This window comes from Dipodomys merriami, unplaced genomic scaffold (genome assembly GCF_024711535.1).
Source record: "Dipodomys merriami isolate MVZ:Mamm:240054 unplaced genomic scaffold, mDipMer1.0.p SCAF_16, whole genome shotgun sequence".
Lineage (NCBI taxonomy): Eukaryota > Metazoa > Chordata > Mammalia > Rodentia > Heteromyidae > Dipodomys > Dipodomys merriami.
The window spans coordinates 6,818,789-6,833,365 of NW_027202937.1; the positions used below are offsets into that span (position 1 = coordinate 6,818,789).

The 14,577-nt window shown below is 42.3% G+C and overlaps 1 protein-coding gene across 2 annotated transcripts in view; it reads right to left on the reverse strand.

Annotated features, from left to right (window-relative positions):
* Dnah8 (dynein axonemal heavy chain 8) overlaps positions 1 to 14,577 on the reverse strand; it is a 205,509-nt gene that overhangs the window by 190,461 nt on the left and 471 nt on the right. For both annotated transcript variants that reach the window (XM_070023840.1, XM_070023841.1), the window contains exons 2-6: positions 12,717 to 13,234; positions 12,256 to 12,390; positions 8,486 to 8,570; positions 4,295 to 4,446; positions 858 to 1,047 (exon numbers count right to left, since the gene is read on the reverse strand). In XM_070023840.1, coding sequence (XP_069879941.1) covers positions 858 to 1,047; positions 4,295 to 4,446; positions 8,486 to 8,570; positions 12,256 to 12,390; positions 12,717 to 13,190 — 1,036 coding nt within the window. In that variant the 5' untranslated portion in view covers positions 13,191 to 13,234. The remainder of the gene's footprint in view (positions 1 to 857; positions 1,048 to 4,294; positions 4,447 to 8,485; positions 8,571 to 12,255; positions 12,391 to 12,716; positions 13,235 to 14,577) is intronic.

The window sequence follows — 14,577 nt, forward strand, 5'->3', positions numbered from 1 at the left end:
TAATGCAAAAGAAAACATACCTTGTCCCTGCAAAGATCCCTAGAAACCAGGGGCCCTCATCTTTCATATCTTATCTCTACGTCTCATAATTATTTAAACATCATCTAAGATGGAAATTTTCTATTTTTTTTCCTCAGCCAGTACTTGAGTTTGAACTCAGAGCCTCATGCTTACTAGCCAGGCATTCTGTTTGAACTACAATCCCCAGCCCTCTCTGTTTTGAGGTGGGGCCTCATATATCTATGTGGGGCCAATCTCAAACAACCCTCCTCTACATATGTGCCCCTTTCCGCTCTTTCTCGCCTCTCTCTCTCCTTTCTTACCTCTCTCTGTCCTCACTCTTTCCCCCTCCCTCTCCCTTCCTCCCTCATGTCTTTACCAGTGCTAGAAATCTAGGCCTCACACTCTTATACTGCTTTTTGGCTTACAGCAGGTGCTCTAGTACTTGAACCACACCTCTGCTTCTAGCTTTTTACTAGTTAATTGGTAATAAGAGTCTCACATTTGTCTGTCCAGGCTAGCTTTGAACTACAATCCTCAGCTGTCAATTTCCTGAGTAGCTAGTATTGTAACATAAACTACTGGTTCCCCGTCTACCTATGCTTCTAGAATAGCTGGGGTCACAGACATCTGCCATCACATTCAGCCTAATTGGATGAGAAGCAGGCTTGATCATTTTTTTGGTGGGGGGAGGAGGCACCTGGGCTAGCCTTGAAGTAATATCCTCCTGATCTCCACCTCCCCCAAGTAGTTGAGATTACAGTCATGAACCACTATACCCAGCTCTCTAATGACTACACCATTTCATTAATATGCTCATTTTTAGTGTTTTTTTAAACCCTAAACATTATACTTACCATCTAAAAATGAAAGGTATCTGTTAATTGTCTCAATGAAAATATGCTTTTCAGATTCTCCCTGCTTGGACTGGTTTAAAGCACCCCAGTTGCTTGTGGCAAGAATAGCTGGGAGAAATAGCTTTGACAGCATCTTCCTGATTCCTTCTAAGAGTCCTTTCGATGCATCCAAAACAGTAAACATCACATCCTGAAAGGGGGGCATTCATTGTTTTATAAACTGATTCCATGAAAGGATGAAAAATAAGCTATTTTTCATTGCAAGAAATGGACAATTCATATGTTTTGTAAAGTATCAGGTAAACTTAAGTAATTATGAGTGTTAGAGCTCTGAAACCAACAAACTTTATATTCTCCATTTTGACCATGTACCTGTCAGCTCACGACAGAGATCTTTCTTCCACTGCTTTAAATTCTGCTGTTGTAAGAGAGATGTAACCCAGCCCCCCACATATAGAAGTCTTAAGTATATCACTGTCCCAACCATAAGACATACCAGTGAGCAAAAGAGCAAAGAAATTAACCCTGGAGCCAAAATTGTGGATAAAGAATGATGAGGCAGAAGGACCCAAAAGCCTAGAAACCAAAATTCCACCATCCATACATAGTGTGGCCTTTCAAGTAATACAACTTAAGTAGGGTAGAACTACCAAACCAACTAATTAAGAGGAAAAGTTAATTATGAACTACTGAGAACTGGTTGCTTGCTGTTCAGCTGTGAATGTTTGGATGGTATGGTTTGAATATGGGTTACATCCCACAAAGGTCCATATATGAAGAGCTGGGTCCATCAGAATGGTTCTACTGAGAAGTGAAACTGGGCAAAGTGAGACCTAGTGGGAAGTTCTTCAGTTACAGTCATGACATTGAAAGGGATTTTGGGACCCCCCCCACCTCTGTCCATCTGTATCTATCTGCCTCTCTCTCTCTCTCTCTCTCTCTCTCTCTCTCTCTCTCTCTCTCTCTCTCTCTCTCTCTCTCTCTCTCTCTGTTTCTGTCTGTCTCTCTCTTTCTCTCTACTTCTTGGTCAACATGTCAAGATATGATTGCTCAGCTTTTGCATAACAAGCCTTAAAGAATGCCCACCTCTTTTAACTATGTGCACATCTAACCATAACAACAACAACAAAAAAAACCCCTAGAACATAAGCCCAGTGTGGTGACTCATGCCTGTACTCCAACCCATACTAAGGTAGTATGATCCCTTGAACCCGGGAGTTTAGGGTCAACTTGGCCAAACATAGCAACATCCTTTTTAAAAATATAAACATTTCCTAGCATGTGTGAGGTCCTAGGTTCAATCCCCAGTAGTAGGGAAGGGGATGGGTAGAATAAACACCTAAACTATGAAAAGACTAGCTTAAATAATGGACTAAACTGAAGAGAAATGACTAGGATTGAAGCTAGAGTAAACAAATTTTATACACATATAGACATCAAAAGACAAAGAAGAAAGAAAACAGGAGACAAATTTCTTTTGAATAGGATACCAAGGTGGGAGGGGTGTCTCATCAGCCAGAAGAGATAGATTAGATAGACAGATGATAGATAAGTTAGATAGATGATAGATAGATGCTAGATAATAGTACTGGATAGACAGTAGATGGGATAGATGATAGATTAGATAAGATGAATATGGGGGGGGGGGGAGAGAAGGCAATCAACTAGCTATAAGGAGTCCTATTGCCAACCTGAACAATCTTTCAGCAATCTTTTCTGTTATAAGCAGAAAAAGGACAATTAGATTGGGTTTCTGTTACCTTTCCTGATATAAGAAGTATTAAGAAGCCGGGCACTGGTGGCTCATGCCTGTAATCCTAGCTACTCAGGAGGCTGAGATCTGAGGATCATGGTTCAAAGCCAGCCCAGGCAGGAAAGTTCATGAGACTCTTATCTCCAATAAACCACTAGAAAACCGGAAGTGGCGCTGTGGCTCAAGAGGTAGAGCACTTGCCTTGAGCTGAAGAGTGCAGGGACAGCGCCCAAGCCCAGAGTTCAAGCCCCATGAACGACCAAAAAAAAAAAGAGATATTAAGAATAATAAAGAGAATTATTATTTGCTGAGTGCCTACAGTATGTCAGGCAATATAACAGGAACTGCTTACATTAATTGTATTAATTATACTTGTTTACAATATATTAATTGCTTATATTATCATTTAAAGGTACCATCATAATTCTGAAAGTAGGGTGCTATTCTTTCCAATTTAAGGGTGTCCAAAATCTAAGAAAGGGTGAACACCTTGCTGGAGGACATGCTGCTAGTCAGTGGAGAACCAGGAAGCAAATTTGGGTTTGTAAGGCTAAATTACTTGCTTGTTTTATTCCATTCAGCCATTCTACCTTCCCAGAACTCCATTTAGCAATATATCAATTTCTTTCTTCTAAAATTACTAATGAGTTAATGAGTGAAGCAAAGGTTAAGTAATATAACTAATACTTAAGACTTTATGTAAATTTTGCCAGATCTCAGTGGCTACAACTGTAATCCTCGCTACTCAGGACTGAGATCTGGAGATTGTAGTTCAAAGCCAGCTGGGCAATGAAGTCCATGACATTCTAATCTTCAATTAACCACCCCAAAGCCAAAAAGTGGAGCTGTGGCTCAAGTGGTAGAACACTGGCCTTGAGGAAAAAAACAAAACAAAACTCAAGGACAGCATCCAGATTCAAGCAAGCCCCAGAACTGGCACAAAAAAAGAAAGAAAGGAAGGAAGCAAGCAAGCAAGCAAGCAAGGAAGGAAGGAAGGAAGGAATGAAAGAAGAAAAGAAGGAAGGGAGGGAGGAAGGAAGGGAGGGAGGAAGGAAGGGAGGGAGGGAGGGAGGGAAAAGAAAGAAAGAAAGAAAGAAAGAAAGAAAGAAAGAAAGAAAGAAAGAAAGAAAGAAAGAAAGAACAAAGAAAGAAAGGAAGAAAGGAAGAAAGAAAGAAAGAAAGAAAGAAAGAAAGAAAGAAAGAAAGAAAGAAAGAAAGAAAGAAAGGAAAGAGAGAGGGAGGGAGAGAGGGAGAGAGGGAAGAAGAGAGGAAGAGAGGGAGGGAGGGAGGGAGGAAGGGAGGAAGGGAAGAAGGAAGGAAGGAAGGAAGGAACCAAGGAAAGAAGGAAGGAACCAAGGAAGGAAGGAAGGTAAAAAAGAGAAAGAAATGAAAAATTCCATATACAGAACTGAATGTATTCCTAGTGAATAGGAAAGAAATGGAAATTATTTGTATACCATCTAGAAAAAAATGGAATTTTCATGAATTTTAAGAAGCAGTATCTAAAGGATAAATATAACTAAGCTACATTATAGCCAATCTTTTAGTTTCTTTGAATATATGAATACATTATTTTCTTGGAACTCAATTCAGTCCTATATATAGAAAAAGAGCAGAGGAAAGCACAAATATGACTATGAAAACACATCAATGTTTGTATCTTTGGGAGGAAAATTAAACATACCTCATGAACACTTTTAGCATTCAAGGCAATGTCATTACGAAGGCGAACGAAAAAGAGACACATCCCTTTCAGTTTGTCGGGAGCTGTGCTGTCTATAAACAATCTCATCATTTTTGCCCCTTTGCCTGCTCCAGGAAGAGTTCGACCACATTCTGAAAACAAAAACCAGCAACTTAGCCCAGGATTCCATGGCTGATCCAATGTGATAAATTATTGTGGTTCTCATTTTACTCCTGTTGTAAGAAATTTTCAAATATTATCATGAAATAACCTTTTGTCTATCAAAAGAAATGCATGATTGCAATTCTGAAATTGTAGCTTCTGATACTTTTTTAATCCTGCTGCGTAACTGTTGAGTTTTGTGATCCGCTCCTCCCCCAAAGTTGCTTTTGCTTACACAGCCGGTCTGTTTCTGTTGCTTACAACCAAAGAATCCTGATTCATGGCCTATTAACAATAGAAAAACCCAAATACTTACCCATGGAGATGGCACCTATACTTACATCCTCCCTAATTTTCCTTGCTAAAACCCCTATTTTTGTCCCATTGGCAATGGGCTCATCCCTAGAGAGAAAACAGCTTTTCCTACCTCTTTACCCCCTGGAGCAGCCACATGACATAGTTCCTCCTGATAAAGGAGGAAGACATGACCACCAACGGCACAATGGATACTATATCGAATTTTTTGTGTGTGTGGCTCAGGCCCTTGGTTCTGTCCCTGAGCTTTTTTTGCTCAAGACTAGTGCTCTACCACTTGAACCACAGTTCCACTTGCAGTTTTTTGGTGGTTAACTGGAGACAAAAGTGTCGCACAGACCTTCCTGACCCAGCTGTCTTTGAACTACAATCCCGATTTCAACCTCCTAGGTAGCTAGGATTATAGCCATGAGCAACAGTGTCCAGCCAAATATAATTTTTTTTCCAAGTAGAATTTTTTGTTTTTGTTTTTGTTTTGGGTCCGGTCATGGGGCCTGAACTCTAGGCCTGGGTGCTGGCCTTCAGCTCTTCAGCTCAAGGCTATCGTTCTACCACTTGAGCCACAGTACCACTTCCGGATTTTTTCTTTTTGCTCATGTGGTGCTGAGGAATCGAACCCAGGGCCTCAGGCATGCAAGGCAAGCGCTCTACCACTGAGCCACCTTCCCAGCCCCCAAGTAGAATTTTTTAAATGAAGGAAATATGTAATGCCATAGGAAAAATGTCTAGGGTATACGAAAAAAAAGCAAGTCAAGAATAAAATGTGTGGTCTGGGAATGTGGCTTAGTGGTAGAGTATTTGCTTAGCATGCATGATGCCCTGGATTCTATTCCTCAATACCACATAAACAGAAAAAGTGAGAAATGGTGCTGTGGCTCAAGTGGTAGAGTGCTAGCCTTGAGCAAAAGTAACTCAAGTTCAGTGCCCAGGCCCTAAGTTCAAGCTTCAGGACTCACAAAAAATAAATTAAATTAAATGTGTTACTGTGATCCACTTAAAAAATGATGTGCATTTATATGTTAGCATATGCATATGACAAAGACACAGAGAAATATTTAACAAACTGATCACGTGTATTATTTTTACAGGCTCAAACACAATTTCCCCTTTGTTTAGGCAAATTGGGCTCTGAACATTCTTCCTCGGATTTCTTCCTTAATCCGCAGGGAGTTGACTTCAGTGATAATAACAGTCATTGTTTCAGGGAGCTATAAACAACCTAAATCATCATAGGAGATCTGTTCTGAAAATTATAGTTCTATCACCCTAATGAAATACAACACAGCTGTTAAAATTTTAATTGTAGAACAAGTTTTTATTAGCATGGAGAAGACAATATTGTCAAACTTTAAAAGCCACTGTGGAATAACACAATAGAGTTGGATCCTATTTTTTTTCATAAAATATGTGTCAATACCAAAGCAGTTATGAGGGGTATTTATCAAAGAACTAATACTTTTCCCAACAAAATGGAATTGCACATGGCTATTTTTCTCCTAATTATAGATATTTCCATATTTTTCTATAATTTCCAGCTAGCCTTGTGATTTTTAACCAGTTGTAAAAATATGAGCTTACACAATAATTCCCCCAGGATAAGAGTTATGAGAAATAGAAAATCCAGGGTAGACTCAGTCACTAATTTTGAGTTTACATATCTTGTTGCAGAAATAACTCTGGATACATGAGGGAAGTTGGTTCCAGGGTCCCCAGGGACTCCAAAGTCCATGCATGGCCAAGTCCTTTATATAAACTATAATTGTATTGCTCAGCACAGGTGGCTCATGCCTGTGATCCTAGCTACTCAGGAGGCTAAGATCTGAGGACTAGAAATAAAGCTAACCGTGGCAGGAAACTCCATAAGACTCTATCTCCAGAACTGGAGCTGTGGTTTGAGTGGTAGACCACTAGCCTTGAGCTAAAAGAAGCACAGGAACAACACCCAGGCCTAGTTCAAGCACCAGACAGGCACAAGGTAAATAACTGCCAGAGTATATCATTTAGGAGATACTGACAAGGAGAAAAATCTCTAAGTGTTTAGTACACATGTGATTTTTCCCAATACTTTCCAGTCTTAGTTGGTGGAGTGAACCCCTGATGAAGAATCCATAGATACAGTGGGCTGACTGTGTATACATTAAACAATTAGGAGGAAAGCAGAACATGCTGAGTGCTGCATTTCCAATGCAACCCTTCAATGGAACAAGAGTCTAGAGAGCAGTGTCTAGACTGGCACATTGAGAGGGCTCTGAGGAGAAAAATGCATGAGAGCTGGGCTCTGGTGACTCACGCCTATAATCCTAGCTACTCAGGAGGCTGAGAGCTGAGGATCACAGTTCAAAGCCAGCCAGGGCAGGAAAGTCCATGACACTCCAATAAAACCACTAGAAAACTGGAAGTGATGCTGTGGCTCAAGTGGTAGAGTGCTCACCTTGAGCTGAAGAGCTGAGGGACAGCACCCAAGCCAAGTTCAAGCCTGATGACCGACAAAAGAAAAAAAAAAGCACAAGGACCAGGGAGAAGACAGGCAATCACTCTAGAGAGTGCACAGAGACAGAAATGTGACTCTGCCATGAATAGTGAAGGGTGGGCATAAAGGGGAGCACAGATTCACATCTAGAAAAGAGAAGATCATGCAAGACAAGTACTGTGCATCCTGATGGTGGCAGCCTTTGGATAATGGGGGATTTGGAGCCAATCTAGAAAAAGGGGGGACAATCAAAGATTTACTTGGCAGGAATCAGTCATTTAAATGTCAGAGAGGGCCAGGTGCTGGTGGTTCACTCAAGAGACTGAGATCTGAGTATTGAGGATTATGGTTCAAAGCCAGCCCTGGCAGGAAGTCCATGAGACTCTTATCTCTAACAAACTACTCAGAAAAAGCCAGAAGTAGAGCTGTGGCTCAAGTGGTAGAGTGTTAAGCCTTGAGCAAAAGAAGCTCAGGAACAGTACCCAGGCCCTGAGTTCGAGCCCCAGGATGAGCACATATGTTTTTTTTAATGTCAAAAAAAAAAGAAAAAATGTCAGAGAGGGAATATGGTAACAATAGAGATGTCACAATTTTTTTATTGAGAATAGTGGGACAGACGTGAGACATGATCCTTGCCTAAGGCAGCAGAGGAAGAAAGTGAATTAGGCGGAGGGACACACTGAAGGTAAATCCACAGGACTCAGAAGATGGCATGGTCTAAGACCAAAAGGCTGGTGCATGTTACCTAGTCACTGAAACAAAGGTTTCACAGCCTGGTTGCCTGGCTAATTATTTTAGGCATAGTAAGAACAGCTGGGAGAACCAGATATTGCAAGTGACAGCTGGACCAGTCATAAGATGCTGAGCCAGGGCCACAAGGGGCAGCTGCCGTGCTCTGGAGTGGCCTCAGGGCTAATTCTACTCATTGGAAAACATATGGACCAAATAGCTCCACCTGTCCCAGAGAACTGCAATTAAGTTTAATGGAAATGTGTCTTCTCCAGCAGAGGTCAATGATTTCTGTAAGCACGTTTCTCCTTCCATCATTAAAGCAATGTCTGAAGTAACATATTTGGGCTTTAAAAATGTGCTATTCTTAAGACACTACTTTTTTTCCCCCACATGAGCTTCTGGTAAAATGTATTTAATGTAAAATAGGAAACTGACTATGTATAAGAGGAAAAAAAAAACTGTTCCAGTTTAAAATTCATTATTTCCTAGTGACCTTACAAAAGCATCCTTACCAAGACTAGGAACATCTCCTTCCTGATACAAAATTTTCAAAGTCTTACAGCCATCTTTCTCAAAAAAGTGGACAAATGGATCCAGCTATGAAATAAAAGAGAAAATGGTGATCAGTAACTAGGGAATGACAATAAAAGGAACCAACCCCCCCCCAGTGAGGCATCTTCACACATGTTACTTAATCATCCTCCTTTTGTAATGAAGACTTTATTGAAGTTACACAGACACAGGCTCTCTGAGGCCAGGTTAGAGTCTACAACAATTTAACTCCCAACACTTCCATGAAGAGCAAGATTGTTTGTCTTTATGGTTTGTTGTTGTTTTTGTTGTATGTGGGCTTTTGTTTTATTTTGCTGTAGTTCTGTATTTGAAGAGACAAGGTTTCTCAGCTAGGTGGGATGGTGCACAGCTCGAGGAAGAGGACCTTGAGGCTGGAAAATCATGAGTTCAAAACCAGGCTGTTACTACACACAGAAAAAGTCTCAAAAAAAAAAAAAAAAAGGAAGTGGAGGAAAAAAGGCAGAGAGACAGAGAAAGAGAGAGAGAAAGAGGGAGAGATCTTCTGTGATGCCCAAGTTGACCTCATTCTCCTGCCCAGCCCCTTGAGTAACTGTGACTATAACGACCCATGAAGCTCAAGTAATGAATTCTATATTCGAACCTACATTACTGCACCCACTTCCTTTGACCTTGGACCTTGCCTCACAAAATGTCACAGGAATAGAAAGGTGAATGCAACTGGAGATAAATGGAAGGAATCATTATTAAAAGAAACTGTTCTTAAAACCTAACTGGGAGATCAGAAAACTAATCTTCCAATTAAGAGTTTTGTTTGATTACTTAAGCAATGATGCTTTCAGCAATTGTAATTTGACCCACTTTGTAGCCCAACTAATATAAAAACTGATTATTATAATGAGTTTCTTTCATATTTATGAGCATGAAGTTTATATTCAATTACTGAGGAGTCAGTGTAAAATCTTAGTGAGCAGAAAACTTAACAGCTCGGGTAAGCAAAAGTCCCCCCACATCCCAAGTGAACAACCCTCTTCTAGCCCAACTGGCTCCAAACAGGAATCTCTCTTGCGCAGTGAGCTTCTCTCCGCTTGGGGGAAGTACCCCAGGAGTGCTCATGCCACTTCTCTTAGGGCAAGAATCTTTGTATACATTATACAATCACACAATGGGTTTTTAAAGAGCCAACAAGTTGGGTCTAAGAATTTGCTTCTGTAACAAGTTCCAGGTGGTACTGCTGCTGCTGGCTCTGCGACCACACTTGAGAAACAACATCCAAGGACATAAAGCAGAGCCCAGGATGTGCCTAACTCTGTCCTTTCACTCACTACTCTTCCATCTCCCACAGGGATGACTGTCTCATATACTTACAACTTAAAGGACACAAGTTTCATTAGCATTTCCTTGCTTTGAAGTGTAAGACTTTGTTGAAGTCTGAGACATGAATATGATAGGATATGAGAGGATAAGATAGGATAGGATAGGAAAGGAAAGGAAAGGAAAAGGGAAAGCAAAGCAAAGCTGGGCAAGTGTGGCTCAAGCCAATAATCCTAGCTACTCATGAGGCTGAGATCTGAGGTCCCAGGTTCAAAGCCAGCCCCAAGCAGGAAACTCTGTGAGACTCAAAATGACAGAAGCAGAGCTGTGGCTTAAGTGATAGAGCAATAGCCCCTCTCCAAAAAGTCGAGACAGTGAAAAGCACCAGTTCTGGCACCAAAACGGGGAGAGGCATATACAAATCTTAAACGTACAGCTATAAACATGTGTACATGTGCACTCACACACACACAAAGACAACAGAAATGTCTGGCTGTCAGATTGGTAAAGATGCAATTCAGCTACAGAGCAGTCCCTGGGTTCAATTCCTAGCAATACACTCATATGAATTTCTGGATAGTAGCATAAGCCCATGAAGCCAGCCCTGACCACAGTGCTGGTGCGTTTGCTTGCTATACCTGAACACATTTCCCACATCTCCACATGATCTCATGCTTGGTCATTAAAATAAAGCTCTTGATGTCTTTGCCCCATGTCAACCACCCTCCCATCTCATGGTTACAATCACACTCTAAAGGAGCAGGAAAAGGGAACAATGTCACTCATACTGCAGGGGTCACCAGAAAGCAATTTTTGCAAAGATTCTAGAAGTGCACGGCAGAACTCATGCAACCCGAGGCAACACTGCATCCAGCAAGGGAGATGCTTTTTTTTTTTTTTAATAATTTTTTATTGAGATTGAGAGTACATAAATTTCACAAATTTCACAGTATTGTAGGATAGTGATACTTAAAGTCATACATTTTAACCTTCATGAGGCAAACTGTCATTATCTTGGTCTATAAAGTCTGTGAATTCTATTTCTATAAGCTTTGTCACTACAACTATTTCTTCCAAGTTGGGTGATATGTTCATTTCTTTCCTGATGCTTAGTGTTAACAGTTCCCTCTTTCCCTCTCATTCCCTTCCTCCCATTAGGGAGAAGCTATTTTAATCCTGGTTCCTCGAACAAAAGACTTCTGCCCAAGTTCACTGTAAAATCAGGGGTATCACTCTCCCAACAGTGGCAACAATCTCAACACAACTCCACCTCCCAACTCAAGCACTAGTGAGAGTTCTGCTGAAAACTGAGACCCAGAACTATCAGGAAGAAAGCTTTAATACACATTTGCCATCTATTACAATCATGAGGGTGACCACATAAATTTGTCATCCCAAACTGGCTTGCTTTTAGGGGTGGAAGGAGGCACAGTATGAAAACTGTGCCTGGAAAACAGGCATGACCCAGAACTGCCCCAGCCACACAGACATGTGGTAATTTGACTAGTGATCATCTCATATTTGTACATAGGAGAGTCACTGAGACTGACCTTATGTTCCTGCTGTCACGTTTCCTGGATATAGTTTATAAAACCTTACTTGTAAACAAATTCTTCTTTTTGGTCGGTCGTGGGGCTTGAACTCTGGGCCTGGGCGCTGTCCCTCAGCTCTTCAGCTCAAGGCGAGTGCTCTACCACTTGAGCCACATCGCCACTTCCGGTTTTCTGGTGGTTTATTGGAGATAGGAGTCTCACGGTCTCTCCTGCCAGGGCTGGCTTTGAACTGCGATCCTCAGATCTCAGCCTCCTGAGTAGCTAGGATTACAGGCGTGAGCCACCAGAGCCTGGCTTTGTAAACAAATTCTTAATCTCCCTCTGCTTGACAGTCCCTCTGACTTCTCAAATCACCTGCGAGTTAGAATTTTGCCCAATCTAGTAGCTAATTTTCCCTCTACAGGCTTGACCAGAAATGTCACTCAGCTGGCTATAAAGCTGCTTTTCTACTCCATGAGATTCCAGCCTTCTCTTTCTTACCTGTTTTTCAAAACATGCAGTAAGTTTCTCAGAGACGAGTTAAAAAAATATGGAAGGGGGCCGGGCGCTGGTGGCTCATGCCTGTAATCCTAGCTACTCAGGAGGCTGAGATCTGAGGATCGCGGTTCAAAGCCAGCCCGGGCAGGAGAGACCGTGAGACTCCTATCTCCAATAAACCACCAGAAAACCGGAAGTGGTGCTGTGGCTCAAGTGGTAGAGCGCTCGCCTTGAGCTGAAGAGCTGAGGAGCTGAGGGACAGCGCCCAGGCCCAGAGTTCAAGCCCCATGACCGACAAAAAAAAAAAAAAAATATGGAAGGGGCTGTGGGGGTTGTAGCTATGTTCAGTCCTAGCACCAAATATTACTACTACTACTAATAACAACAATAATAGGACTTCAACTTACGGAAAGGCAATCCAAAATTAATTCTTCAACTGTTACTATGTCCAGGCCAAGCTTTTCCGCTACAACTTCAAAGATATACTTAAATGCTGACTCGATCTTCATCCTTCGGTTTTCCCTTGCATCTCTAAACCGTGCCTAAAGAATGAAACCATGCATGCAAATCGTGATTAAGAAGGACCACGCTGCCAAATAACGTCACTGAAAAATGTACGTATTTTTTGCCAGTCTGCTAGTGACTCATTCCTGTCATCCTAGCTACTCAAGAGGCTGAGATTTGAGGATCGCAGTTTGAAGTCAGCCAGGGTAGGAAAGTCCCTGAGACTCATCTCCAATGAACCACCCAAAAGCCGGAAGTGGCGCTGTGGCTCAGGTGGTAGAGCCCCAGCCTCGAGCACAAAAAGTTCAGGGGCTGCGCCGGGGCCCTGGCACCCAACACAAGCCGGCCCCTCGGGGATGCACACCTGCCTCTCCTTCAGGGTCTCCTGGAGGTTAGGGATGCCGCTCATGCTGCGGCGGAACTTGGACTGACGCCTGGAGGCCTGGGACGCCAGCGCGTCCCCGAGCGTGGACTGCACCGGGCGCGGGGCCAGCCGAGGCCGGATTCTAGTCTGAGAGGCCTCATCCTCCTCATCCTCCGACGGGATGAGAGTCCGGTAATCAGCCACCGAAGAAGCCTCTGCGGAAAGCGGGGCGGAGCCCTCCGGCGTGACCCCTTCGGTGACCTCTGCTTCCGAGAAGGCCTCCCCGGTGATGGAACGGGCCTCGTCTCCGGTAGTGGGCGGGGTCAACTCTCCGGTGGTGATCGGGGCCTCGTCTCCGGATGTGGGCGGGGCTTCCTCCTCGGTGGTGGGCGTGGCGTCGCTTGCCGGAGGGGGCGGGGCTGCCGCTTCCTCCGAGGGCGGAGCGTTTTCTCCAGAAGCGTCGTCAGGGTTCATACCTTCAGCCCTTTAGTCCTGCCGACTATCTCAAAGGTCAAAACCTGGGATTACAAAATGTTTTCTTCTATATTATGCAATATATTGACTCTATTGACCATGAGGAGTTTTAGTCCTCTTCTCAAAACTAAACAGGTAACAAAAGTCATCCTTTTTTTTTCCTTACAGGCCTAGAGAGGAGATTAGCTTGTTTCTTTAAGAAAGAGAGGAAAGAAAGAAAGAAAGAAAGAAAGAAAGAAAGAAAGAAAGAAAGAAAGAAAGAAAGAAAGAAAGAAAGAAGAGAGAGAAGGAAGAAAGAGAGAAAGTGTACTGGGGTGACAAAAGAGGGAGGCTCTTCATTTGCTGACCTTGGTCTACATGAATTATGAGCACCAACAAGATTGTCCGAATAAAAAACACAAAGCCCTGGATCCAACTACACTTAAGAGGTAGTTTGGGGTGGGCTGGGAAGGTGGCTCAGTGGTAGAGTGCTTGCTTTGAAAGCCTGAGGCCCTGGGTTCGATTCCTCAGCACCACATAAGCAAAAAGAAAAAAGCCGGAAGTGGTAAAAAAAAGAGGTAGTTTGGGGAGAGGAAGCAAGAAAAAGGAAAGAGAAATTGGTGACTTGGAGAAGCCTAGCTCAGGAGGCTTAAGTTTCTAATCCTAGCTATTCAGGATGCTGAGACTCCTTTCTCCAATTAACCAGCAGACAAAAAAGCTGGAAGTAGAGGCTTGGTTCAAGTGTTAGAGGGCCAGTCTTGAGCAAAAAAGCCAAACAACAGTCCAAAGCCCTGAGGTCAAGCCATGAATACAACAGAAGAAAGAAAAATGTAGCTGGAAAAGTAGTATAGAACTATTTCATATTGTATTCATTCTTCCAAAGACTCCAAATAAGTATTCAGAGTCACTTAAAATATATCAATAATAAGTGTAGTTTATATACAAGTAGAAACTCTTAAGTTAACTGGGTACAAGTTCAATTCTACTTTTTCAGCTTGAGTTCCAAGGTGATTTTTTTTTTCAATGTCTCAGTGAAGAACTGGTTAGGTTTATCACTGGTCAAGTTTAATGCTGAGAGTGAGTTCATTGTGAGCTGCTTTGCTCATTTAGCAGTCTAGTCAACAAAATCTAAAGCCTCCATGCAGGTAAACATGCTTACATGGAACACACAACATGTTTTCCATTCTGTATATCTTCTTACCTCACATTCTCAATTTTAAGGTGGGGGAAAAAAGCATCTGAAACTTTAGGAAAGTATGCCTCACAGAGTATTCTATGTAAAGAGTTCCATGTGGGTTCTAGTAATTGAATGCTTAATTTTATGTATTTCAGGCTGAGAATAGGATCAGACCCTATTCGATCAATCTAAAGAATCTGTGGACATTGACAACTAATAAGCAGATGCTAA